This window comes from Heptranchias perlo, chromosome 1 (assembly GCF_035084215.1).
Source record: "Heptranchias perlo isolate sHepPer1 chromosome 1, sHepPer1.hap1, whole genome shotgun sequence".
NCBI classification, from domain to species: domain Eukaryota; kingdom Metazoa; phylum Chordata; class Chondrichthyes; order Hexanchiformes; family Hexanchidae; genus Heptranchias; species Heptranchias perlo.
In genome coordinates this window covers 118,266,771-118,291,963 of record NC_090325.1, presented here as the reverse complement: position 1 = coordinate 118,291,963, position 25,193 = coordinate 118,266,771, and the positions used below count along the sequence as shown (strand labels likewise).

The 25,193-nt window shown below is 41.3% G+C and overlaps 1 protein-coding gene across 3 annotated transcripts in view; it reads left to right on the top strand.

The window, feature by feature from the left end:
• tmem175 (transmembrane protein 175) overlaps nucleotides 1-25,193 on the top strand; it is a 39,833-nt gene that overhangs the window by 1,840 nt on the left and 12,800 nt on the right. Inside the window, exons 1-6 of one of the 3 annotated variants that reach the window (XM_067990567.1) lie at nucleotides 2,033-2,113; nucleotides 7,709-7,747; nucleotides 9,877-9,974; nucleotides 10,248-10,299; nucleotides 19,862-19,897; nucleotides 21,668-21,751. In XM_067990567.1, the coding sequence (XP_067846668.1) occupies nucleotides 9,931-9,974; nucleotides 10,248-10,299; nucleotides 19,862-19,897; nucleotides 21,668-21,751 (216 nt within the window). In that variant the 5' untranslated portion in view covers nucleotides 2,033-2,113; nucleotides 7,709-7,747; nucleotides 9,877-9,930. Of the gene's footprint in view, nucleotides 1-2,032; nucleotides 2,114-7,708; nucleotides 7,748-9,876; nucleotides 9,975-10,247; nucleotides 10,300-19,861; nucleotides 19,898-21,667; nucleotides 21,752-25,193 lie in introns of those variants that run through there. The other 2 variants (XM_067990549.1, XM_067990557.1) reach the window with 2 other exon arrangements.

Below are 25,193 nucleotides of genomic sequence, written 5' to 3'. Positions count from 1 at the left end.
AAGGTCCTATATAAATGTTAGGTTGTTCTTCGATGAGTCGTCCTGTGGCAGTTACTTTTATTTTTTGTTTGTAAAGTAAATGCAGATTTTCATCCAGAGCCCTTCCCAAATCCTGGAAATGAGGGAATATTGTATAATATTTTATTCCCTTTTTAGCCAAAAAGTAGGTGCAAGTATACAACATCTACTTTTCCATTAAAATTAACTAATACCACAAAATGTAACCTCATGTATTGTATGTGATGGTGTTTATTACGCTGAATAAATGTATCTTACCTCAGAAACTTGTGAAAGTCTTCAGGTGGTAAATTGTTTAAATAATAATTAAAAATTGAAGATAAATAGATGAGTATTCTAAATTACATAAATCCGATCCTATAGGATCATAATTAGATTAAGTTGGATATAAGTGGATACAACATAATCAAAACACATATAATTTTAACAAGTCTAAACTGACAAATGTGGATTACTAGATGAATGTGCTCAATAAGCACAGGTGATTTACAAGTGTATGTCAATTTGATCAGGGAAACTTGGTATCTGATATAAAGCATTATGATCTATTATTTTGTTATCTCGGCTTCAAACAGTTATCTGGTTTAATTTTTAAAATGCCAAGATTTATCTTGTGCAAGGTGCTGTCATTTAGGGTTTTCAGAATGAAATTTCTGAAAATGTAATGTCCTGTACTTTTAGTTGGGTAACAGATTTCAGATGATTTAATTTGAGTTTTGATTGATTTTACCACAGTAGAGAAGAGACAATTGTCATGCTGATCATCTTTAAAGGAATTATATGCCTTATCTTAAATTGTATGCCTTTGATTTAATGTAAGGTTTTTTTTAAACTTAATGGCCCAGATTTTGCTGGACTTTTCGTGCACGTTTAGGTTTTAACATTTTTTAATATTCCCCCTCTGTGTAATATTCCCCCCCTCTGTGTAATATTCCCCCTCTTTTCTTGTATCTAATAAGATGGAGCTGACTCAGACTAGAAGTTGGAGGTGGGGGGGAGGTGTGAGTGTGAGTTGTCTTGTGTACAGTGTTGTTTTCTCATGCATACAAGAGCTCTATATGGTACTTGAGAACGCTGACCTTACATACAGAATCAGAACAGATAAACAGTATATCTATCTGTAATATATTAAAAATCTTATGTCTGTGCACATCCTGCCTGTACAACTTGACTTCCTGTTGTCACTTTATTCTCACACAATTTGTGTTAACTTTTTCCCTATTATAAATTGCTATGTCCTCATTTATAATGGATTTTGTCAATGTAAACCTGTCACTACAATTGCACAGTCTGGCCATTGGATTCCCACAAATCACTCAAAAGACTTCGTGAACATTTTTTTAATTTACCAATTTATCCTTAGTAACTAAAATATCTAATGTCCAAAATTAGTATTCATACAATTTTTTTAATCAAGAAATGCATATTTCACAATAATACTATTAAATTTATCAACAGAATTGTCTTCTGTGTCTTAATGCATTCATTAACATTTTTACTTGAAGGCTTCAGCCTTTCACAAAAGCCTGGGTTTTGACTTGATGTTTTGCCCAGAGCTGTGACTCTGAACTGAATTTGGATTGTGCAGTCTCAGCACATGCAATTTGCCTAATTTCTCAGAAAGCAACAGCTGTACTGATGGAATATTTTACTTTAGATTCTAGTAGTTTCTGCTCAAAAGTGTTTCAAACTCATTTGAAGAAAAGCTAGAGGACAAAGTTCAAAATCTTAATTTAGGTTAAAAAAAAGAGGCTGCGAGTGTCAGTGAGGGGGAAAAAAGAGACTACTGATTACACATCTGTTGTAATTTTTGCTTGGTATTCTTTACACTTTAGAAGGTGCATTAAGCTCAGAGAGAAATGTCTGTCCTCATGTAAATTAAGTTCATTTTTTTTAAAAAGTGAATTTTGAAACAAGCAACCTCTAATTATTTCATTTGATTATCACCTGTTATGTTAACAGAAAATGTAATAGTAAATGTAACTCTAAATCATTCATGCTGTCATCCACAGAGACAGAAAGATACACACGCAAAGGGGCCGATTTTCTTCCACTGCTCCTTGCTGGAACAGGACAGTAGCACCACCGGAAACAGGTGGGAGCCTCCTTAGCCCCTGCAAATCAGGATTCTATGGCATCAATAGGACCTCAATGCAATTTTGAAGTATCAATGAGCGGAGCCACACACATTCCACCCATTGATACTTGGTTGAAGGCTTAAAGGGACCGCTACAGGCCTCTCTCAAAAAAGTTTTTAAAAAGGTTTATAAACAATTTTAATGTGGCCAATAGGAGCATTAATGCGCCCCTGGGGTTGCCTCTTTTCCCCTGCCCATCTCACCTTACCTGCACCAGCTGGGCTTCATGGTGGAACCACCAGATTTCCTGTTGCTTCTGATCAGTAAGCTGCTCCAAAAGCAGTGCTAATGAGGCCTTAGACCACATCCATCAAATGGGCGGGCAGCGGGTTCGCTCCTCCCTCCCGATGGAAGCAGACATTTGAAAACTTACTTCCCAGTGTCTTTCTATAAAAAACAAATGAATTGAATTTTGAAAGCTTTAATTACCACCTGTTTTGTTGATGGTTAGCAATTAGGCTCTTTAAATTTTCTTATACCAGTGTGAAAAAGAGAGACGGAGCATGAGTCAGAAAGACATAGAGATTGAATCGTGGATGTCTATCACAAAATACCAAAGTCAATGTTTACAGAGATGCCTTAGATGGTCACAAACCACTGCTGCCCCACATGGGATTTCCCCCCCCCCCCCAGCAACCACTGCTATCAGGCCCATACCCTGCCTCTCCCTTCACTGATGACAGACACTGGGAATCCACCAGTGAGCCAAACCTCATTTGTGGCAAACCTCTGCCCTGCCTTCCACCATTCTGCCAAACCCCAACTCAAGAAACCCCTCTGTAGTGCTGTCAACCCCCACCCTAGTTCTGCCAAATTCCAGGACCATTCCTCATTGCTAACAAAATGCAGAATTGCCCCCATCCAGATAAACTCCATTTCCCCCTCCCACTGCTGGATACTTCCAATTTCTACCTCCAAATGGCACATCCTCCATATCATCTTGCTGTATATTCTCAACATTAAATATGCTAAGGGGATGAGATTAAAAATTAAAAACATAGATGAAGGTATATATATAGAATATATAGGCTACTCATTTACGGTTTTCATAGAACAATCGACAGTGTTGTGAAATTCAATCCCCAAAGCATCAGTAAAAATCTCAGAATATAGTTGAGATATTATCCTCCACATGGCATAAACAATCCTGTTATAAAACAGCAAACCCTCTGACTCATTAAGGGCAATGTCACAGGAGATCTATGTGTGTGTGTATTTATCTCTTCAGACCTCCGAGTTACTGTTCTCCACAGCGCCACCTATCTGAGGACTCCAAAAATTGGGCCTATCATCTGACCATGTCCTCTAACCTAAACACTCTCCTCACTCCCTACTACTGCACAGGGCTACCTGCAAGCTACACACCAAAATCAACAGGCTATATATAGAGCTAAGCAGTCCCACAATCAATGGATCAGAGTAAAGCTCTGCACCCCTACCACATCCAGTCGAGAATGGTGGTGGACAACCAAGCAACTAACAGAAAGAGGAGGCTCCATGAACACCCCATCTTCAACCATGGCAGAGCCCAGCACGTGAGTGCAAGAGACCAGGCTGAAGTGTTTGTGAGTATGTCCAGCCAAAAGAGCTGAGAGGATGATCTTACGTGGTCTTCTCCGGAGGTACGCACCGTCATAGATACCAGTGTCAAGCCAATTGGATTCACTGCACGTGACATTAAGAAGTGGCTGAAGGGCACTGGACGCATTCCAACTGTAGTGCTGAAGACCTGTGCACCAGAGGTAGCCGCTTCTTTAACCAAGTTAAGCAATGACGGTGGCATTTACTTGTCAGTGCGATTGCTCGAGTATATCATAACAAACAATAGGATAAACTAACCCAGCCAGTTACCACTTGGTCAGCCTCCTTCCAATTGTCAGTAAATGATGGAAGGAGTCATCAATAGTGCCATCAAGCAACACTTACTCACCAATAACTTGCTTACCCATACTCAGTTTGGGTTCCACTAGAACCACTCAGCTCCAGGCATGAATAGATGCGCTGAATGTCTGAGAACATGTGTAATTAGTTGCCCTTGATATCAAGGCAGCACTTGACCAGTATGGCACCAAAAAACCCAAGCAAAACTGGTCAATGGAAAAACCCTTCAGTTGCTGGCATCATACCCAAAGCAAAGAAAGATGATTGTAGTTGTTGGAGGTCGGTCATCGCAGCCCCAGGATATCACTCGAGGAATTCCTCAAGGAAGTATCCTCAGCCCAACCGTCTTCAGCTGCTTCATCAATGATATTCTCTCCTTCGTAATGTCACAGTAGGGCTGCTCACTGACGATTCCAAAGTGTTCAACTCTGGTAATGAAGCAGCCCATGCCGGCCTACAACAGGACCTGGATAACGTGACAGGTAACATTTGTGCCGCATAAGTGCCAGGTAATGACCACTTCAAAACAAGAGAAAGTCCAGCTGTCTCTAATTGACTATCAACGTGCCATTTCTAAATCCTCTACCATCAACATCCTGGTTGTCACCATTGACCAGGCACTGAACTGGACCATGGCTACAATAATAGAGCAGAGGCTAAGTACAGTGTGATGTCTAGCTCACTTCCTGATGACATAATGTCTCTGCCCCCTCTAAAAGGCTCAAGTCGGAAGTTTGATGGAATACACACCAGTCGTCTGGATGGGTGCAGCTACAACCACACTCAAGAAACTCACCACCGTCCAAGACAAAGCAGTTCACTTGATTAATGCCTCTGCCACTAGAATTCTTATCCACTGCCGGCGCACTGGCTGCAGTGTTTACAATGTACAGGGCATGTTACAGCAATTCAGCAAGGTTACTTCGACAGCACCTCCCTCCTTTGCGACCTCTACCACAAAGAAGGACAAGAACAGCATAGTCGTGGGAGCACCATCACCGCCAAGTTCCTCACCAAGTCACGCATTATCCTGACTTGGACATATATCGTTGATCCTTCATCGTTGCTGGATTAGAATCCTGGAATTCCCTACCTAACCCCATTGTGGGAGCATCATCATCACAAGGACCGTAGCAGTTCAAGAAAGCAGCCCACCACAACCTTCAGTGCAATTATGGATGGGCGATAAATGCGGCTTTGCCAGGATCGTCCACATCCCATAAGTTATTTTATTTTTTAAAAGTCCCATAATCCCTAACCCAGTATGAGTGTTCAGCACTTTGGGACTGGCCAATTTCTGGATGTGGCCCCTCAAAAAGGTTTTATTTGAAGAATGAATGTAAGAATTTTTTTTAAACATGATGAAGTGTGAAGAACACCGCTCCTTAGAGTAGTGAACATCATTCATACAGGTTGTTTATGTTGGTTGTCATGAGCTGTGAGAGACAGTGTCAGTGTTTGTTCTTAAAAATCTGATTTTTCGTGATTTGTTATGACCACAACATATTAGTTCAGAAGACCATTCCTGCTTTCATATTGGTATAACCAATGTTAGTGGTAAGCTTGCTATGTCATAGTCATGATTTCAAAGGAAGAAAAACCTGGTGGGAAGTCTCCATTGGCCACTTTCCCATATCTGCTACTGGCTAGCCAAAAGTGGCTTTAATAGTAGTGTACATGGAAGATAAGTGACTAGTGAAACCAGTAAGAAGAGAGTGAGGGAGAGGAAAAGGGGTTAATCCCCTTATTAATGTTAACATACAACCCCTCCTCCAAAAAAAAAAATTCTATTGTGCATCATTAGATATCCCCGCTAGCAACTTGGGTGAGTACTGAAGTAATATTCATCACATACCCACTTGGAGTATTGGTCTCTGGTAGGACTCCAATCACCAGAGATTTTAGTAAATGTCTTACTATGTTGCTGTTAGGATACAGTTTTTATTTTTTGATTAAACTACTATAGTTTTCTAAAAGTTATTGAATAGTGAAGGTACTTTGTGCATCATATAGTAATCTATTATGCTGCAGTATATTTAAAATAGGGCTAGAAATTAACTTCTCAGATGAAGAGGTTTTGCACAATTCTGACAGAACTGTTTTAACCTGCTTTCATTGTTGTCTTGAACATGTTGATCTGTGTGGATTACATGTGGATCTGTGTGCAGACACAGATTGTGTCGCCCTTTGACAAAATTTCACAATTGATTAGTTCATTGTGTTTGATTGGAAACCATGTTTAAATATACGGACCGATTTTAACCCTACTGGCGGGCAGGCAGCAGTTAGAATGGCCACGGTGACTTACCCCTTCCGATCCTGCCAGGGACACCTGCCAGAAGGCAGCGGGGTCTTTAAATATGCATATAGAGCTTTGATGATGTCTTTGAGTCCAATTGCAATTTTAATCTGAGGCTTAAGTGGGGAAGCCGTTATGGCTTCCCTGCCAGGGTAACCTGGCAGCAAGTAGAAGCTGGGGTCAGAAGAAGCGCAGAAAGGTATGTTAATTTGATTTTTTTTTTCGGTTTCCTTGTAGGCCAGGAAGAACAGGAGTACTCCTCCAGGCCCCACAAAGATACCTTGGGCTTCCCTTGCCCCGAGCTTCCCTCTCCCTCCTGCAATCATGATTCCCTCCCAGCCTCTTACTTAGTACTGGGTCCATACCTTCGGGTCTTCGGTGTTGGCCTCCTGCCGCCCAAAATCCTACTCCAAGCAGGATGCTGATGGGACCTATGCAGGTGAGACCCGGGAGTTAAAATCTCCCGGGCCTCATGCTGTGGAGGGGCAAACAATTTGTCATCCGACTTAACCCCTGACCGCATAGCTCCCAGCAGGGAGTTAAAACTGGGGCTAGAGTCTCTGATGCCGTTGGTTAGAATGTATCATTTGGCAAACATAGTCTAGATCTTCCGAATAATGTTATAAGGCTGTGATCTGTTTAATGTTCAGTCAGTTCAGTCTAGAAATAGTTAAAATGTAGTGCAACATATGCCCTTATCCTTCTGGAGTATATGGTGTTTTTGAAGTATATTTACAGCACGCTGCTCACCTAACCAGCTCCACCGAGCTCCAAGTCTGGAATGTGAGGGCGTAGATATAAGATTAAATGTAAGAGATATAGGATGGAAAGCAGGAGAAACCTTTTTATACAGGTTTGTGAGGGTGTGGAATGCACTACCAGAGTTAATGATTAAAGCAGAGACCTTATCAACCTTTAAGAATAGGTAAAGGAGAACAAAGGGATATGGGAATGGAGCAGGCACATGGGATTAGAGCTATTGCTCATGTGGAGGATAAACACCAAAAATGGACTGGTTGGGTCGAATAGCTTGTTTCCGTATTGTACTTTCTGTGTAATTTTTTCACTGGCTGAGTCGGAAAAGCAATCATTTTTGAGCATACAGCACCTGGCCTTTCACCATGGAGTGACTAGGAAATGGGATCAGGCTGCAGTCGGCAAGAACTTGTACTGCAGTTTGCCCACATAGTAACTGATACCAGGAATGCTACTCCACTTGTAGTTAATTAAAACTTCTTTGTTGGTGGTCGTAATCAGTAATTTTGCTGCCCGGTGCATAAAAACATACTGCAGTTTTTAATGCAAGATTTTAAAATCTTGGACCAAAGCAATGGTACACTTTTAAATATGCTGTATTGTACTTTTCTTCCAGATTTTGCCTGTGTGTCATACAAAAATTAGAGCTGATCAGGTATTGTACCTCTTAAAACCTAAATATAATTGTTTCAAAATAACTAATTGTAGTTATTTCATGTGATTTTATGTAAGTGTCCACTAATAGAATTAATTTTTATTTTTCTAATGTGAACTTCTGTGTTTCTGTTGGCGTAGTAATCAAAACTATGCAACAGCATAGCAGTAATGGGATACTGGAGTTTTTCCCCTTTCTAGTAAAGCAGGGAGGGGAGAAAGAAAACCAGAACATGTGAAGCCTTGGTTTAGTAGTAATACCCTTGCCTCTGAGTTAGAAAGTCATGGGTTCAAGTCCCACTCAAGGACTTAAGCATATAATCCAGGCTGACATTTCAGTGCAGTACTGAGTGAGTGCTGCACTGTTCGAGGTGGTGTCTTTTAGATGAGACATTAAACCGAGGCTCTGTCTGCCTTCTCAAGTGGATGAGAAAGATCCCATTGCACTATTCAAAGAAGAGCAGGGATTTCTCCCCATGTCCTGCTCAACCAACGTCACCAAAAATGGATTAACTGGTTATTCATCGTATTGGTTTTGGTGGGACCTTGCTGTGCACAAAATGGTTACTGCGTTTGCCAACAAAACAACAGTGACTATATGTTAAAAGTAATTCATTGGGCTGCACTATACTTTGGGATGTCCCATGAAAGGCATTACATAAATGCAAGTCGTTTCTTTCTTTCTATTGCCAGGCAATTATCTTAATATTTGGGCTCATGGGATTTGGGGTAATACATTAGCATGGATTGAGGATTGGTTAATGGACAGAAAACAGAGAGTAGGAATAAAGGGGTCATTTTCGGGTTGGCAGGTTGTAACTAGTGGGGTGCCGCAAAGATTAGTGCTTCACTGATCAGGGCCTCAACTGGTTACAATATATATCAATGACTTAGATGAGGGGACCGAGTGTAATGTATCCAAGTTTGTTGACAATACAAAGCTGGTGGGAAAGTAAGCTGTGAGAAGGATGCAGAGAGACTGCAAAGGGATAGAGACAAGCTAAGTGAGTGGGGGAGAAGGTGGCAGATGGAGTATAATCTTGGGAAATGTGTAATTATCCACTTTGATAAGAAGAGTAGAAAAGCAGAATATTTTTTAAAAGGCGAAAGACTAAGAAATGTTGGTAGTCAGAGGGATTTGGGTGTCCTTGTACACAAGTCACAGAAAGTTAACATGCAAGTACAGCAAGCAATTAGGAAGGCAAATGGTATGTTAGCCATTATTGCAAGGGGGTTGGAGTAAAAGAATAAGGAGGTCATGCTGCAATTATATAGGGCTCTGGTGAGACCACACCTGGAGTACTGTACAGTTTTAGTCTTCTTACGTATGGAAGGATATACTTGCCTTAGAGAGAGCGCAATGAAGGTACACTAGATTGATTCCTGGGGTGTGAGGACCTATGAGGAGAGATTGAGTAGAATGAGCCTCTATTCTCTGGAGTTAAGAAGAATGAGAGGTGATCTAATTGAAACATATACAATTCTTACAGGGCTTGACAGGGTAAATGCTGAGAGGCTGTTTCCCCTGACTGGTGAATCTAGAACTATGGGTCATAGTCTCAAGAGAAGGGGCCAGCCATTTAGGACCAAGATGAGGAAAAATTTCTTCACTCAGAGGGTTGTGAATCTTTGGAATTCTCTACCCGACAAGACTGTGAATGCTCAGTCATTGAGTATATTCAAGACTGAGATCAATAGATATTTGGACACTAAGGGAATCAAGGGATATGGGGAGAGGGCGGAAATGTGTAGTTGAGGTAGAAGATCAGCCATGATCTTATTGAATGGTGGAGCAGGCTCAAGGGGCTGTATGGTCTACTGCTGCTCCTATTTCTTATGTTCTTATCTCATGGTGAATGAAGACCAGTATTTGCTGCAGAGGTCTGAAAGCCAGAGTTACAAGTCCTGTATCGACAGGAAAAAATAGAATTTATACCCTTGTTTTTAAAAAATAAATTACTGCGTTGTGGTTTATGTTGAAGCTGATTTGAGTTTGATTACAATCCTAATATGAACATTTACATTCATGGAGGTACATTTACCAGTCACCATACAGTTAAGCCATATATTATTTGTGTACATTTTGATAACATCCACTGCCAAATAACATCATTATATTTTCTAAACTAGGAATTGGAAGAAAGTCTGCAACAGCTTCTTACAACCAAGATAGCTGTGTACATTATGACCTTTTTAATAGTGACTGCAGCTTGGGCCTCACATATCAGGTAAATATTGTATTTACAACTGCGGTGCTGTTTAACTGTTATCTTACTGTAGTAAGAATCATGGATGAGTGCAGGGCCTCTCACTACTCTAAATTATGTGAAGAAATGTTGCAGCTAACAGTTTCAAGCACACCACTGAGTTCAATTAGTATGAATATGATGGCATAATGTATTCCTAATTGGAAGAATTTCCTATTTACAGTTTTCATTTTTAAAATTTGCATTACTTTTGAATACAGAACTGTAATTTTTAATTATCTCAATTTTTGGTAGATTGTTCCAAGTGATTGAACGAATAGATGATTTTCTTGCTCTTCTCAACTTGGTGAGTATACAAACTTCACTACAATCTGCCTCTTAATATCATACCAACTAAAGTAAGCTCAGCTACTGTTCACTATTGTGAAAGGGTACTAGTAACCTGCTGTCAATGGTCAGATACTGCCTTTTTAAGTTCTACATTGAAATTGTTCCTAGTGCTATGGTTGTACTGCATAATCTTTTGCATTGCACTCAGTAACAATGAGTAGCTGTGCCACAGACACCAAGAAGGTTCCAGGTTCAATCCTCTATCTATGCTGAGTTATTTGATCTCAACTAGAGTAGTAATGGTAGGGGTGCTACTGTTGGCCCGTGATCCCAGGTTTAGGGAGAGGAAAATCAGCAGGGTTAATCACTATCCTGTGACCCCTGCTGGAAGTGAGTGTGTAGATTTCAGCTGAGGATAGGATCGTGCTCAACTGTAGTGTTCTCCATGTCGAATTATCTGCTGCTGGTCACTTTACATCGAGTTGCATTGAATCCACAGCACAGAAACAGGCCACTCGGCCCAACTGGTCTATGCTGGCGTTTATGCTCCACACAAGCCTCATTCCTTCTTACTTCATCTAATCTTATCAGCATACCCTTCTATTCCTTTCTCTTTCATGTGCTTCCCCTTAAATGCATCTATGCTATTTGCCTCAATTACTCCTTGTGGTAGCGCGTCCCACATTCTTACCACTCTTTGGGTAAAGAAGTTTCTCCTGAATTCCCTACTGGATTTATTAGCGACTGTTTTATATTTCTGACCTCTAGTATTGGATTCCCCCACAAGTGGAAACATTTTCTCTGCGTTTATCCTATCAAACCCTTTCATTATCTTAAAACCCTCTATCAGGTCACCCTTCTCTTTTCTAGCGAAAAGAGCCTCAGCCTTTTCAGCCTTTCCAAATAAGTGTATCCTCTCAGTTCTGGTATCACCCTTGTGAATCTGTTTTGCACCCTCTCCAATGCCTCTACATCCTTTCTGTAATATGAAGACCAGAACTGTGCACAGTACTCCAAGTGTGGTCTAACCAAGGTTCTATACACGTTTAAGATAACTTCTCTGCTTTTCAATTCTATCCCTCTAGAAATGAACCCTAGTACTTGATTTGCCTTTTTATGGCCTTATTAACCTGCGTCACTACTTTTAGTGATTTGCGTATCTGTACCCTTTGATCCGTTTGCTCCTCTATCCCATTTAGACTCTTATTATTCAAGTAGTATGTGGCCTCCTACCAAAATGCACCACCTCACACTTATCTATATTGAAATTAATTTGCTAATTACTCGCCCATTCTGCAAGTTTATTAATGTCCTCTTACATTTTGACGCTTTCTTCCTTTGTATTAACTATACCCCCAATTTAGTGTCATCTGCAAATTTTGAAATTGTACTTCCGATTTCCAAGTCCAAATTGTTAAGGTAAATTGTGAACAACAGTGTTCCCAGCACCGATCCCTGTGGAGCACCACTTCCCACCTTTTGTCAATCGAAGTAGCTATCCTTAAAACCTACTCTCTGTTTTCTGTTTTGTAGCCCACTTGCTATCCATTCTGCTACCTGTCCCTTGGCTCTACGTGCTCTGACCTTAGTCATGAGTGTACAATGTGGTACCTTATTGAAGACCTTTTGAAATATATTGGGCTCGATGTTACCAGGGCTGCGGATTCGCGGCGGGGGGGTTATTGGGCGCGTGGGTAACGCGCCTGGCAAAATCAGTCTGCCCCCGCGCGATCGCAGCCTAATTGGATCCACTTTCCTGGTCTTCCGGGTTCCCCACTGCTGATCTGCGTGTCGGGCGGACTGCGCATGCGCAGTAAGCTCTGTCAGCTGGAGGAGCTCTATTTAAAGGGGCAGTCCTCCACTGACATGCTGTAACAAATAGCAAAAATTACAGCATGGAGCAGCCCTGCTCCCAGTTTAATAATGCCTCACTCCAGGTATCATTGGATGGGGTGAGGAGGAGGGGGAGGACAGAGATCTTCCCCCGGCGGACGGGAGGAAGCGGCCTGCCTCTGCCACCTGGAAGGCCTGGCTCGAGGTGGCAGAGGAGGTTACCTGCACCACCAACATATCGCGCACTGCATACAGTGCAGGAGGTGCTGCAATGACCTAAGTAGGTCAGCCAAAGTGAGTACACTTACTCATTCCCCTACACTCCATCTGCCACATCACCGCCCCCACCCCACATCTCCTTCTGCACTGCCAACACTACTCTGTCACTTCACCCCTAACACCCACTCAAACCTCATCCTCATCTTACTTGCACTTACTCACCTCGCCAGTACTCATCCCGCCACTACCACTCAACCCAATCCTCATACAATCTCATGGCTCTATCTCATACTCACCCTCTCATGCATCTCTTTCACAGTCAGCCTCACTCAACCTGCCACTACCTGTGCTGCAGCCACAGGGCATGCATCACATATGTGCAGTAGGCAGCGTAAGGCAAACGTGTCGTGAGCATGAAGGGGATGCACAAGGGTGTTTGAGGGTTTGTCATGGTTTTTACTTATATTTAATTTCTGACCAACTCACATGACATATTATATTGGCACCACTACTGCCACGTCTTTGCAAATCTTGTCTGGTTTGTGCAATAATGCCGTTTCCTGAGGATCACAATGAAGACCCACACCTGATGCCACCCATTGTGTCACTGCAGAGTGAGTGTAGGTGTATTTGCAGGGCTCTTTTGTGCAGACAACTGAGAGACATCGGCGATGTCCCCGGTGGCACCCTGGAAGGATGCGGAGGAGAAGTTGTTGAGGGCAGTGGTGACTTTGACAGCGACAGGTAAGAAGATGGTGCTCGGGCCAACCGGGAGCAGCTCGGCATGAAGGAGGCTGCAGATGTCCACGACTACATGTTGAGTGACCCTGAGCCTCCGTGTGCACTGCTGCTCAGAGAGGTCCAGGAAGCTGAGCCTCGGTCTGTGGACCCTGTGGCGAGGGTAGTGCCCTCTGCGACGCATCTCTTTCTGCGGTTGCCCTCCCTCCTGCTGTGCAGGTGGATGTGTCACAGCACTGTGTTGTGGAGCTCCACGTGTCAGAGGTGGATGGCGAGGCTGGTGAGACTGGTGATGCTGTTCGCCCTCCGAGGAGGTCATGACTGCAGCTACGGCGGCCCCCATCCGGAAGATGCAGGCTGATAGGTGCAACACGTCCATTTCAACTGGGACTGTTTCCCCCAGTATGGGAAACAGTCCCAGTTGTCTCTCAAATCCAACCCCTCCTGACATATTCCCTTAATCAGGTCTGTTAATGACCTGAAATACCTAAGTAAATACTGTGAAGTGGCACCCCGCCGGCTTTAATTGCCTGCGGGAGTCCCACATGCGGGGGCTGCGCGCGCACGTCGCGCGTGTGTGGGAAACCTGGAAGTGAGCGGGTTGGAGCCGGGCTCCCGACCCGCTCCGGGATTCCCCAATTTTCGGAGCCCCCCCGCCGCGAACGCACCCGATAGCGGGTGCTAAAATAGAGCCCATTACATCTACTGCATTACCCTTGTCTACTCTTTCTGTTACTTCTTCAAAGAATTCAGTAAGGTTGGTGAAGCATGACTATCCCTTCTGAAATCTGTGTTGACTATTCTTTATTATATTTTCTTTCTCTAGATGTTTTTCTATTATATCTTTGAGTAAAGATTCCATTATCTTTCCTACCACCGACGTTAAGCTAACTGGTCTATAGTTCCCTCGACTTGTTCTTTCTCCCTTTTTAAATGTGGGAATAACATTAGATGTCTCTCTGTCTGAACACTTTGATTGCCTTGACAACGGGCAGTTGGAAAGATTATCTGTAATCACCAGGCATTGTTCTCTGACTATAAATGCGGTAACGTTCAAGGAATCCCGCACTTCACCTGACGAAGGAGAAAGCCTCCGAAAGCTTGTGATTTTCAAATAAAACTGTTGGACTATAACCTGGTGTTGTAAGATTCCTTACATTCATCAGTCTTCTGGCACTGTTCCCTTTTCTAATGAATTTTTATATATATGTAATAGTGCCTCTGCCATCTTCTCACTAACTTCTTTTAATATGCGCGGATGCCTTCCATCTGGACCAGGGGTTTTATTCTCTCTAAGTTTGATTAGTTTATCAATTATCTCCCCCCTTTTTATCTTAAATGTTTTTATATCTTTTTTGATATCTTCTTCTAATGACATGCCCACCTTGTCAGTCTCCCTTTCAAATTCTGAGGATAAGTAACCATTCAATATTTTTGCCATTTCGCTGTCCTTGCCTGTGAGTTTATCGTGTGCATTTCTTAGTGGCCCTATCCTTATTCTGATTTTTCTTTTATTATGTGTCTGTAGAATACTTTACTGTTTCTTTTTATATTCCTTGATAATTTAATTTCGTAGTTCCTCTTTGCTGTCCTAATTTTATTTTTACTTCTTTTCTAAACTCTTTGTATTCCCTTTTGTCATCCTCTCCTTTATTGTCTAGGTATTTAGAGTATGCCTTTTTTTAGTTTCAGTGTTACCGTTATCTCTTTATTCATCCATGGTGTTTTGTTATTGGCTAGTTTGTTCTTTAGTGGAATATATTTCTTCTGAACTCTATTGATCATTTTAAGTATTTCCCACTGCTGTTCTGTCTCTTTGTTGTCAACATTTGTTTCCATTTTACCTGCCCTAGTTTCATTCTTACCCCCTCAAAATTAGCTTTTTTCCAACCTATTACTTTGGCCTTTGTCTTACTTATGTATTTCTCAATCATTATTTTAAACCTTATTATGTTCCCCTACACTTACTTCTGGTTCATTTCCCATTACTACATCCAGCAGTGATTCCTCTCTTGTTGGGCTTCTCACATACTGGGTAAGAAAGGAGCCCTGTACGCACTGCAAAAACTCCATTCCCTTTTCCCCATTCCTACCTCTTCTTCTCAGTTTATTTGGGAGAAGTTGAAATCTCCCATGATTGTTAATTGATATTTTTTACTCATTTCATAGATTTGTCTACATATTTCATCCTCTGCTTCCCTTCCATTATTAGGTGGTCTGTAGAATATTCCTATTAACGTGATCGATCCCTTCTTATCCTTTGTCTCAATCCATATGACTTCTGTTTCTATCCTAATATTACTTATGTCCCTTTTTTCTATTGCCATTATGTTATCTCTAATTAGTATAGTTACCCCACCCGCTTCCTTCCCTATTCTTTCTAAATATGTTATATTCTGCACTATTTAACTGCCAGTCCTGTTCTTTTTGTAGCCATGTTTCAGTTATCCCTACCACATTGGGCTCCTCGCTATGAATCACTGGCTCCAGTTCCCCCGTTTTGTTTCGAATGCTGTGCACATTGCTGTACAGGCAATTTAATTTGTTTTTAGTAATTATTCCCCTTACTTTATTTTTAACAGTCATTTTCTACTTATGTTCTATAACTATATTTGTCCCCTGACCATTTATGTTACCCGTATTCCATACTTTGGTCTGACCTTTATTCTCAATTCCTATTTCTTTTTTCTTCAGACTTATGTTATCTTCACCAGATCCCTTCTTTCTAGTTTAAAGTCCTATTGACACCCCTATTTATTCTTTCCGCTAGGACACTGGTCCCATTCCAGTTCAGGTGGAGCCTGTCCCAATGGCACAGCTCCTTCCTGTGCCAGTACTGGCGCCAGTGTCTCAAGAAATGGAACCCCTCCTTCCCACACCAGTCTTTCAGCCACGCTTTCACCTTCCTGATCTGTTTATCTCTATGCCAATTAGCACATGGCTTGGGTGGTAATTTAGTTCCTAACTTCTGATATTCACTTAGCAGGACCTCCTCCCTTTTCTTCCCATTGATCCCAACATGGACCACAACAAGTGGATCTTCCCCCTCCCTTTCCAAGTTTCTCTCCAGTTTCTCCAAATTTACCTTTGCACCAGAAGGCAACGCACCCTCCTGGACTCTCGGTCACGACTGCAGAGGCTGCTATCTATCTCCCTAATTATCGAATCCCCTATGACTACAACCTTTCTATTGTGGTGCTCCCCATCTTGGACTGCCTCCTGCTCCATGGTACCAAAGTTAACTTTCTGAATGTCCTCCCCACAGCCTACACCCTTATCCTCACTGGTAGAAAGCACATGTACAATGTACATCGGAATAATGACCACTTAGGTGAACTAAAGGGCAGCTGACTACTGTGGAACCATTGTCCAGTAAGGTGTAAGTGCATTCAGGAGAGGAGAAAATTGGTGAGAAAAAATACAAAGAAATAAGTGGAACTTTGTAATAAAAATGGTTGAAAATGTCACTCTTGCTTTCCATGGTTTGCACAAATGTGTGCAATATGTACGTATTAAGTATGCAAATGCAGAACTCCTGGGTTGTCATCTGTCCAAAGAATGAGTAGATGATATTCTGTGCTGTCTGTTCACATTGCTCAGAAAACAGCACCGGTATTGTAGGAGTATAAGGGCAACATTGCAGAACTGTAAGATTCATCAAAATTGGCACATATTTCTTCATAACTTGTGTATAATGTATGGTATTATAGGCTGCCATTATACTAAATAGACCTGTCTTTTACTGATATCTATACAGTGTGATATGCAGCCTGCAGACCTGAATTACACTGCCAATTGCATCTTACATTGAGATAGTTTTCTGGAGCAATATGTTCTAGAACCAACAAGAAGGCAGGCCATACTAGATTTAGTAATGAGTAATGAGCCAGACTTAGTTAATAATCTAACAGTAAGGGAACATTTATCTAACAGTGATCAGAACATGATCGAATTCAATGTTAGGTTTGAAAAGGAGAAACTTAACACAGTTACTAAGATTCTAGATTTTGGTAAGGCTAACTTTAACGGGGTGAGACAGAGACTGACAACAGCAAACTGGTCAAAACTGTTTTTGGGTAAAACTACAGATGAACAGTGGGAGGTGCTCAAAAAAGAATTTAGCTTAATACAGGACCAGTATACTTACCAAATAAAACAGCCCTGGTCGACAAAAGACATGAGAGATAACGTAAAACTGAAGGAAAAACCAGATAGAAGTGCAAAGGATGGTGTAGATCCAGGGGACTGGACGAGATATAAAGAACAGCAAAGGAAGACAAAAAAAGATAATAAGAGCAGCAAAAAGGAATACGAAAAGAAACTTACGAAGGATATCAAGATTAACACGAAAAGTTTCTAATTATATTAGAGGAGAAAGGGTAGTTAAGAGTAACATGGGCTCTTTAAAAACAGATGCTGGTAATATTGTAAATGAAAATAAGGAAATGGCAGACTTGTTGAATAATTACTTTGTGTCAGTCTTCACAGTAGAGGAAGAGAATAATATACCTGACATTCCAGGGAAACTAATAATGAATCAAGGACTGGAACTCACTGAAGTTAATGAAAACAGTATTAGTAAAATATGGCACTGAAGACTGACAAACAAAGCCCCAGGATCTGATGGTTTCCACCCCAGGGTTTTAAAGGGAGTAGGTGAGGAAATTGCAGATGCTTTAGCCATAATCTTCCAAAGCTCTCTTGATTCAGGAATCATCCCTTTAGGTTGGAAAATTGTAAATGTAACTCCATTACTAAGAAAGGTGAGAGAGAGAAACCAGGAAATTATAGACCTGTTAGTCTAACATTTGTTGTGGGGAAGTTATTGGAATCAATAATTAAGGATAGGGTGACTGAGCACTTAGAGAAATTTAAGCTGATTAGAGAGAACCAGCATGGATTTGTAAAGGGTAGGTCATGTCTAACGAATCTAATTACATTTATTGAGGAAGTAACTAAAGTAGTAGACAAGGGAATGTCTATGGATGTAGTTTGTATGGACTTCCAGAAGGCATTTGATAAAATTCCACATAAGAGACTGTTAGCTAAAATTAAAGTTCATGGAATTAAAGGCAAATTATTGACCTAGTTAGGAGATTGGTTAGGCGGTAGAAGACAGAGAGTAGGGATAATGGGTATGTACTCGAATTGGTGTTTCACAAGGATCTGTGCTGGGGCCTCAACTATTCACTATATTTATTAATGACTTAGATAACACAATATAGAGTCCTGTATTAAGTCTCTTATGTGGAATTTTATCAAATGCCTTCTGGAAGTCCATATAAACTGCATCCATAGACATTCCCTTGTCTACTATTTCAGTTACTTCCTCAATAAATGTAATTAAATTCGTTGGACATGACCTACCCTTTACAAATCCATGCTGGTTCTCTCTAATCAGCTTAAATTTCTCTAAGTGCTCAGTCACCCTATCCTTAATTATTGATATCCAAGTTTGCCGATGACACAAGGATTGGTGGCATAATAAATAGTGTAGAAAGGAGCATAAAATTACAAAGAAACAGTGATAGATTAGTGGACAAAACTGTGGCAGATGGATTTCAAAGCAGGAAAGTGTGAGGTCATCCATTTTGGACCAAAAATGGATAGATCCGAATATTTTTTAAATGGTGAAAAGCTAGGAACAGTGGAGGTCCAAAGAGATTTAGGGGTCCATCACCAAAACATAGTAGTCAGATACAAAAAATAATCAAAAAGGCTAATGGAATGTTAGCCTTTATAACTAGAGGGCTAGAATATAAAGGGGAGGAAGTTTTGCTACAGTTATACAAAGCCTTGGTTAGACCACATCTGGAGTACTGCGTGCAGTTCTGGACACCACACCTTAGAAAGGATATATTGGCCTCGGAAGGAGTGCAGCGTAAACTCACCAGAATGTTACCACGGCTCCAGATTATGAGGAGAGATTACATAAACTAGACTTGTATTCCCTGGAATATAGAAGGTCAAGGAGTGATTTGATTGAGGTTTTTGGATTTTGGAAGGAATTGATAATGTAGATAGAGAGAAACTTTTTCTACTGGTGGGGGAGTCTCAGACAAGGGGACGTAACCTTAAAATTGAAGCCAGGCCATCCAGGAGAGAAGTTAGGAAACACTTCTTCACGCAAAGGATGGTAGAAGTGTGGAACTCTCTCCAAAAAAAAGCAGTAGATGCTAGATCAATCAATAATTTTAAAGCTGAGATCGATAGATTTTTGCTAGCCAAGGGTATTAAGGGATATGGAGCCAAGGTGGGTAAATGGAGTTAGGATACAGATCAGCCATGATCTCATTGAATGGCGGAACAGGCTTGAGGGGCTGAATGGCCTACTCCTGTTCCTATGTTTAGTGCCAAGTGAGTCCTGCTCCCTTTGTGGCTAATTTTTAATGTTAGGAGAGTCTGAATAGGAGCATCACTTCTGTTCAAAAGTTTTTATACTACCTTTAAAAAGTGCCCACCTAGTCACTGTTCAATAAGAGCCTACACAGGACTTCGCATTGAGTTGAAATTGTATTGCACCTGATGTGAAGACCAAGTGATGTGAGACTATCTACTGGAGGGGGTTTAGCTTCTTGTAGTTTTAGTCACACAGGAGTCAGATTGAAAACTGACTCTCCAGTTACACTGCCATTTTTTTCATCAGTGTACAACTTAAATCACCTTGCATTGAGGCAAAAGTGATACATAATAGCAGCCTTAGTTGATATTGGTGTCCTAAATTGCAGTATAACAGTAGTCTCAGTCTATATTGGTGTCTAAAGTGATATAATATTTATGTTTTTTAGGCATGTATGATGCTCATCACCTTCCTGCCTTATACAGTAAGTAAATATATACTGTAGAAGCGGCAATGTCTACTCAAGAAAGGAGGGAGAGAGAAAACAGGGAACTACAGGCCAATTAACCTGACATCAGTCGTCGGGGAAAATGCTGGAATCCATTATTAAGGAAGTGGTAACAGAGCACCTAGAAAATCATAATATGATTAGGCAGAGTCAACATGGTTTTATGAAAGGGAAATTGTGTTTGACAAATCTATTAAAGTTTTTTAAGGATGTAACTAGAAGGGTAGATAAAGGGGAACCATTGGATGTAGTATATTTGGATTTTCAAAAGGCATTCAATAAGATGCCACACAAAAGTTGTAACACATGATAAGGGCTCATGGGATTGGGGGTAATATATTAGCATGGATTGAGGATTGGTTAATGGCCAGAAAACAGAGAGTAGGAATAAATGGGTCATTCTCAGGTTGGCAGGCTGTAAGTAGTAGGGTGCCGCAAGGATCAGTGCTTGGGCCTCAGCTATTTACAATCTATATTAATGACTTAGATGAAGGGACCGAGTGTAATGTATTTACATTTGCTGATGATGCAAAGCTAGGTGGGAAAGTAAGCTGTGAGGAGGACACAAAGAGTCTGCAAAGGGCTATAGACAGGTTATGTGAGCGGGCAAAAAGGTGGCAGATGGAGTATAATGTGGGGAAATTTGAGGTTATTCACTTTGGTAGGAAGAATAGAAAAACAGAATATTTTTTTAAATGGTGAGACATTAAATGTTGGTGTTCAGAGAGATTTGGATGGCCTTGTACATGAAACACAGAAAGTTAACATACAGGTACAGCAAGCAATTAGAAAGGCAAATAGTATGTTGGTCCTTATTGCAAGGGGTTTGGAGTACAAGAGTAATGAAGCCTTGCTACAATTGTACAGAGCTTTGGTGAGACCACACCAGCAGTACTGTGTTCAGTTTTGGTCTCCTTACCTAAGGAAGAATATACTTGTCTTGGAGGCGGTGCAATGAAGGTTCACTAGATTAATTCCTGGGATGAGAGGATTGTCCTATGAAGAGAGATTGAGTAAAATGGGCCTATATTCTCTGGAATTTAGAAGAATGAGAGGGGATCTCATTGAAATGTATAAAATTTTTAGAGGGCTTGACAGGGTAGATGCTGAGAGGCTGTTTCCACTGGCTGGAGAGTCTAGAACAAGGGGGCATAGTCTCAGGATAAAGGGTTGGCCATTTAAGACTGAGATGAGGAGGAATTCCTTCACTCAGAGGGTGACGAATCCTTGGAATTCCCTACCCCTGAGGGCTGTGGATGCTCAGTTGTTGAGTATATTCAAGGCTGAGATCAATAAATTTTTGGACTCTAAAGGCATCAGGGGATATGGGGATTGGGCGGGAAAGTGGAGTTGAGGTCGAAGATGAGTCATGATCTTATTGAATGGCAGAGCAGGCTCGAGGGGCCATATAGCCTGCTGCTGTACCTGTTTCTTATGTTTTTATATCTTATGTTCTTATGTCTACAGTATAAATGAACAGAACATGCCAATATGTTTTAAGGCAGTAACTGTTTTTTAAAAATATATCACTTTTGTGAAAATGCACGGTAAAACTTTTTATAAGTTCATAAAATACATTCCCTGGTTAAGGTACGATATATTTACGTTGACTTGGTAGTAATTGGAATTGTAGAAAACATAATTCATATCAGGGTTGAATTAAGGATTTTCTTACTAATTATTACTAGGCTTCAACAAATAGTCTGCAAATGTAAACTTGTTATTGAAATATATTTCCCCTCTTAGTTTTCTCTGATGGCCTCATTTCCAGATGACCCACTTGGAATTCTATCATTTTGTGTTTGTGCCATTATCATTGGATTAATTCAGGTATGGAATAAATGCATATTGATGTGGCTTGTAGAAATCTATAAACTTATCACTGGCAGAAAGGGATTAACATTGTGAGGCTGAAGTTCCTTGGCCATTCTGTCATAATCCACCGGAATGGCCACAAAATCTGCTGGGGCCCAGATACACCGGGTCCTGCCTTTTGGTTAGTTCCAAGGATGACCTTGTGGAGATAGAGCCACCCCCTACAAGATCATCAGCATCAAGCAGGAGCCTACATACATATGCTTGGTTCCACCAGACATACCTCAAGGACACCCAACAGAGATAGAGCTCATAGGGAGGTACATGCCAGGATTGGGGCCTGGACCCCTGAAGATCAAGGCCATAATTTTTTTTCCTGATTTCTAAAGTGGCCCCCTGATATAAGGGAGAAGCAAATAAATTTACATAAGCTATGTTTACACACATCTTGGTCCTGAGAAATAACTAGAATTTTGCTGTCAGCTCCTAAGGTGATGTCTTCTTTGTACTGTATGGTAGAAATTACTGTTGTTGATGTTTTCATACCTGTTTATTTTAAATGGATTAATGTCAGTTAAAATAGTAGAGGAAGGAATAAGGTCAAATCACATTAAACATTGCTGATCATAATTTCTACTCTTAAATTTTACAATTATACTACCCATGTTTTAGTGATGTGATGTATTATTCACTTCTGTTATGATAAGCTGTTTGGAACATAATGTCCCATTTAATATCTTTTCCTGTAAATAAAGCAGTTCAAATTTACTCCTGATGTGGTCAGCATTTCTTCACTCATGAACTGTAAAGTAATGATGGAGTAAAGTAGCAACATATCCCCACTAACTGATCAATTGTGCGGTACTGAATCACTGAGATAAAGGGGGTAATTTTAACCCCCAAGAACGGGTGGTTGAGGGGCATGTGGGCAGTAAAAATAGTGGATTTTTGGAGCGGGACCACATCCCGGGTTTGACCCGGGTACGTTTGAATGTATGTGCGCAACAGACACCTGTAAGTCCTGCCCCACTTAAAGCCAGCGGGTTTATACTTAAAGGGGCAATGTACCTAATTGAAATATGTGAGGTACTTAACATTTTGTGTATTACAAAAATAAAACAACTTTAACTGTACATGTTCGGGTTTTCCATCGCTTCCCATTTACGTCAGTGAAAGCAGGTGAGAAGGGCTGGATCCGTGAGGTGAGTGCCTTTATTGCATTGCATGTGGGCCCGGAGGAGCAGGAGTGCTTCCAAGCTCACCTGGCACGTCAAGACTCCGCGATTGGCCGAACCCACCCCCGATGCTGGCCACCCCCCGCTTCCCGATCTTCAAATGCTGGCCCTGCCCCCGATCTTCCGATGCTGGATCCCCCCCCCCCCGATTTTCGGTGCTGGATCCCCCCCTGATCTTATCCAAGGCCCACTCAATGTTGTCTGCCTCCCTCCACCTCCCCCCACCCCTCCGATTTCTTACAGGGCCCACGATCTTTCCCTCCTCGCTCTCCGATTCACAGCTCCTTTCCCTCCTGACAGGTAGCCAGCCTGTCAATCTGGTTGCCTGGCGCGTGGGAAACTCGGAAGCACAAATACATACCTTCAATTGACTTGTACTTGCAGATTGCGATACTCATTTGGCTTCCGGGTTCACCATGCAAATATCTAATGACAGGCTGGGTTCCCGGCTCCAAGCTAAAATCATGCTCAAAGTCTCTCCGTTTCACCATGCCTAGATTGCATATTTCAATACAGGTATTACTCTATCCCGGTCTTTCTTATTTGCTTCTCTCTGACCCACAGTCCCTCCTTCCAATCACTTTGGCCACCTTCTCAAAACTACCACTGATCTAAGCCACTAAGAGCACTGCTTTTGGATTGCATTATTCAACATTTAAGGGGAAACTAGATAAGCACATGAGGGAGAAAGGAATAGAAGGTAATGCTGATAGGGTTAGATGAAGAGGGATGGGAGGAGGCTCGTGTGGAGCACAAATGCCAGCATAGACAAGTTGGGCTGAATGGCCTGTTTCTGTGCTGTGGACTATATAACTTCAGGCCTGTAACAAGTTTCTGCCTACCTGCAAAAATTATCTTAAAATTCAGTATTAAAAAAGTGTTTTAAGCCAAATATAACAAATCCTAAAACTTTGGCTTTATGGTTTACTGAAACGCAAACTGCACAAGTCAGCCTGCACTCACTCGTTGGGCTTCTTAGGCCACATAACTTATTTATTAGTAAGTTGCCTCAAAATGAGCCATGCATTATAATATCTGCACTTTATATTTGTATTGGTGGAACTGCTCTATAAAGTATTAGTTTTAGGTGAAACATTTGGAATGGCATGCTATAGTGGACTTTAATTACTACTTTTAATAGTGCTTTAAAATTTTATTCTGAATAGAGAATGGTATGTTAAATGTATATCTTTGGAGCTGCATGGGGGAAGTTCTGCATTTTTGCTTGTAGATTGTGCTGTACAAAGATTCTATTCTGCACACATGAACTTCTGTGTAACAATACTGCTTTTGTGGTCTCATTCACCTAAATGGAGTGTGACTAGCCTTCTTATTGAAAGCAAAATAAAAGCTTACTGTATTGTTTCATTTTGAACTTAGCCCTTGTGGGAAATGTTGGACGTTATTGATTAAATGCATTATACTGAATTTGTGCATCAGTAGAATGAATTTTATTTAAATTGTGGCCTCTGTGTGTGAGATTGCCTAAGGCAGTTTGGGCTATGGTCCTATGTTCACCAGGAACTGGGTTGATCTGTCCAAATCCATTGTCGCCAACAGAAAGGGGAAAATTTCATCCCATCTATCTGAATTAGATTCGGTAGATCGTGCAGGTGATAGGCCAGTGTGTTGTCTCAGTGCACCACCCAGTTCACCTCTTTTGCCATGTTTTATGGTATGCAGCTTTCTATTAAACAGTATCTTATGACATACAGTCATGTTATTGATTACAAAATTACAGAATAATTTGTTAACATTGGTCAAGAGGATAATTGTATTTGTGCTTAGAACTTTGACGGCTTCCTTGGTGGCTCAATGGGTAAATGCACCATGTTGTGTTGTACTGAGCCACACAGAATAGAAACCTCTGAGGTTTGATCCATCGTTTGTGCTGAACTGCTTGATTTTTAACTGCAGAACCAATGGGTGTACTACAGTTACCCTCAATGTCCTTGGATGAGGAAGGGGAGAAAAAATCAACTATTCGGTTGAACCAACCGGGTCTCATTCCTAAACTCTAGTCATTGGCTGCTGCTGTAAAATATGCATATGTGGGCATTGGGAAAAGACAGGTTCAGGTTCAGCTGTTCTCCCCAGAGATAGGAGGCCTGCTGAATCCCACTGCCTGGACTCATTCACTAGTGCTGCTGCCATCCATGGAATTGTACACCTGCATGAGACTTTGAGAAATTGGCAAAGGAGGAAAATGTGTACTTTTGGAT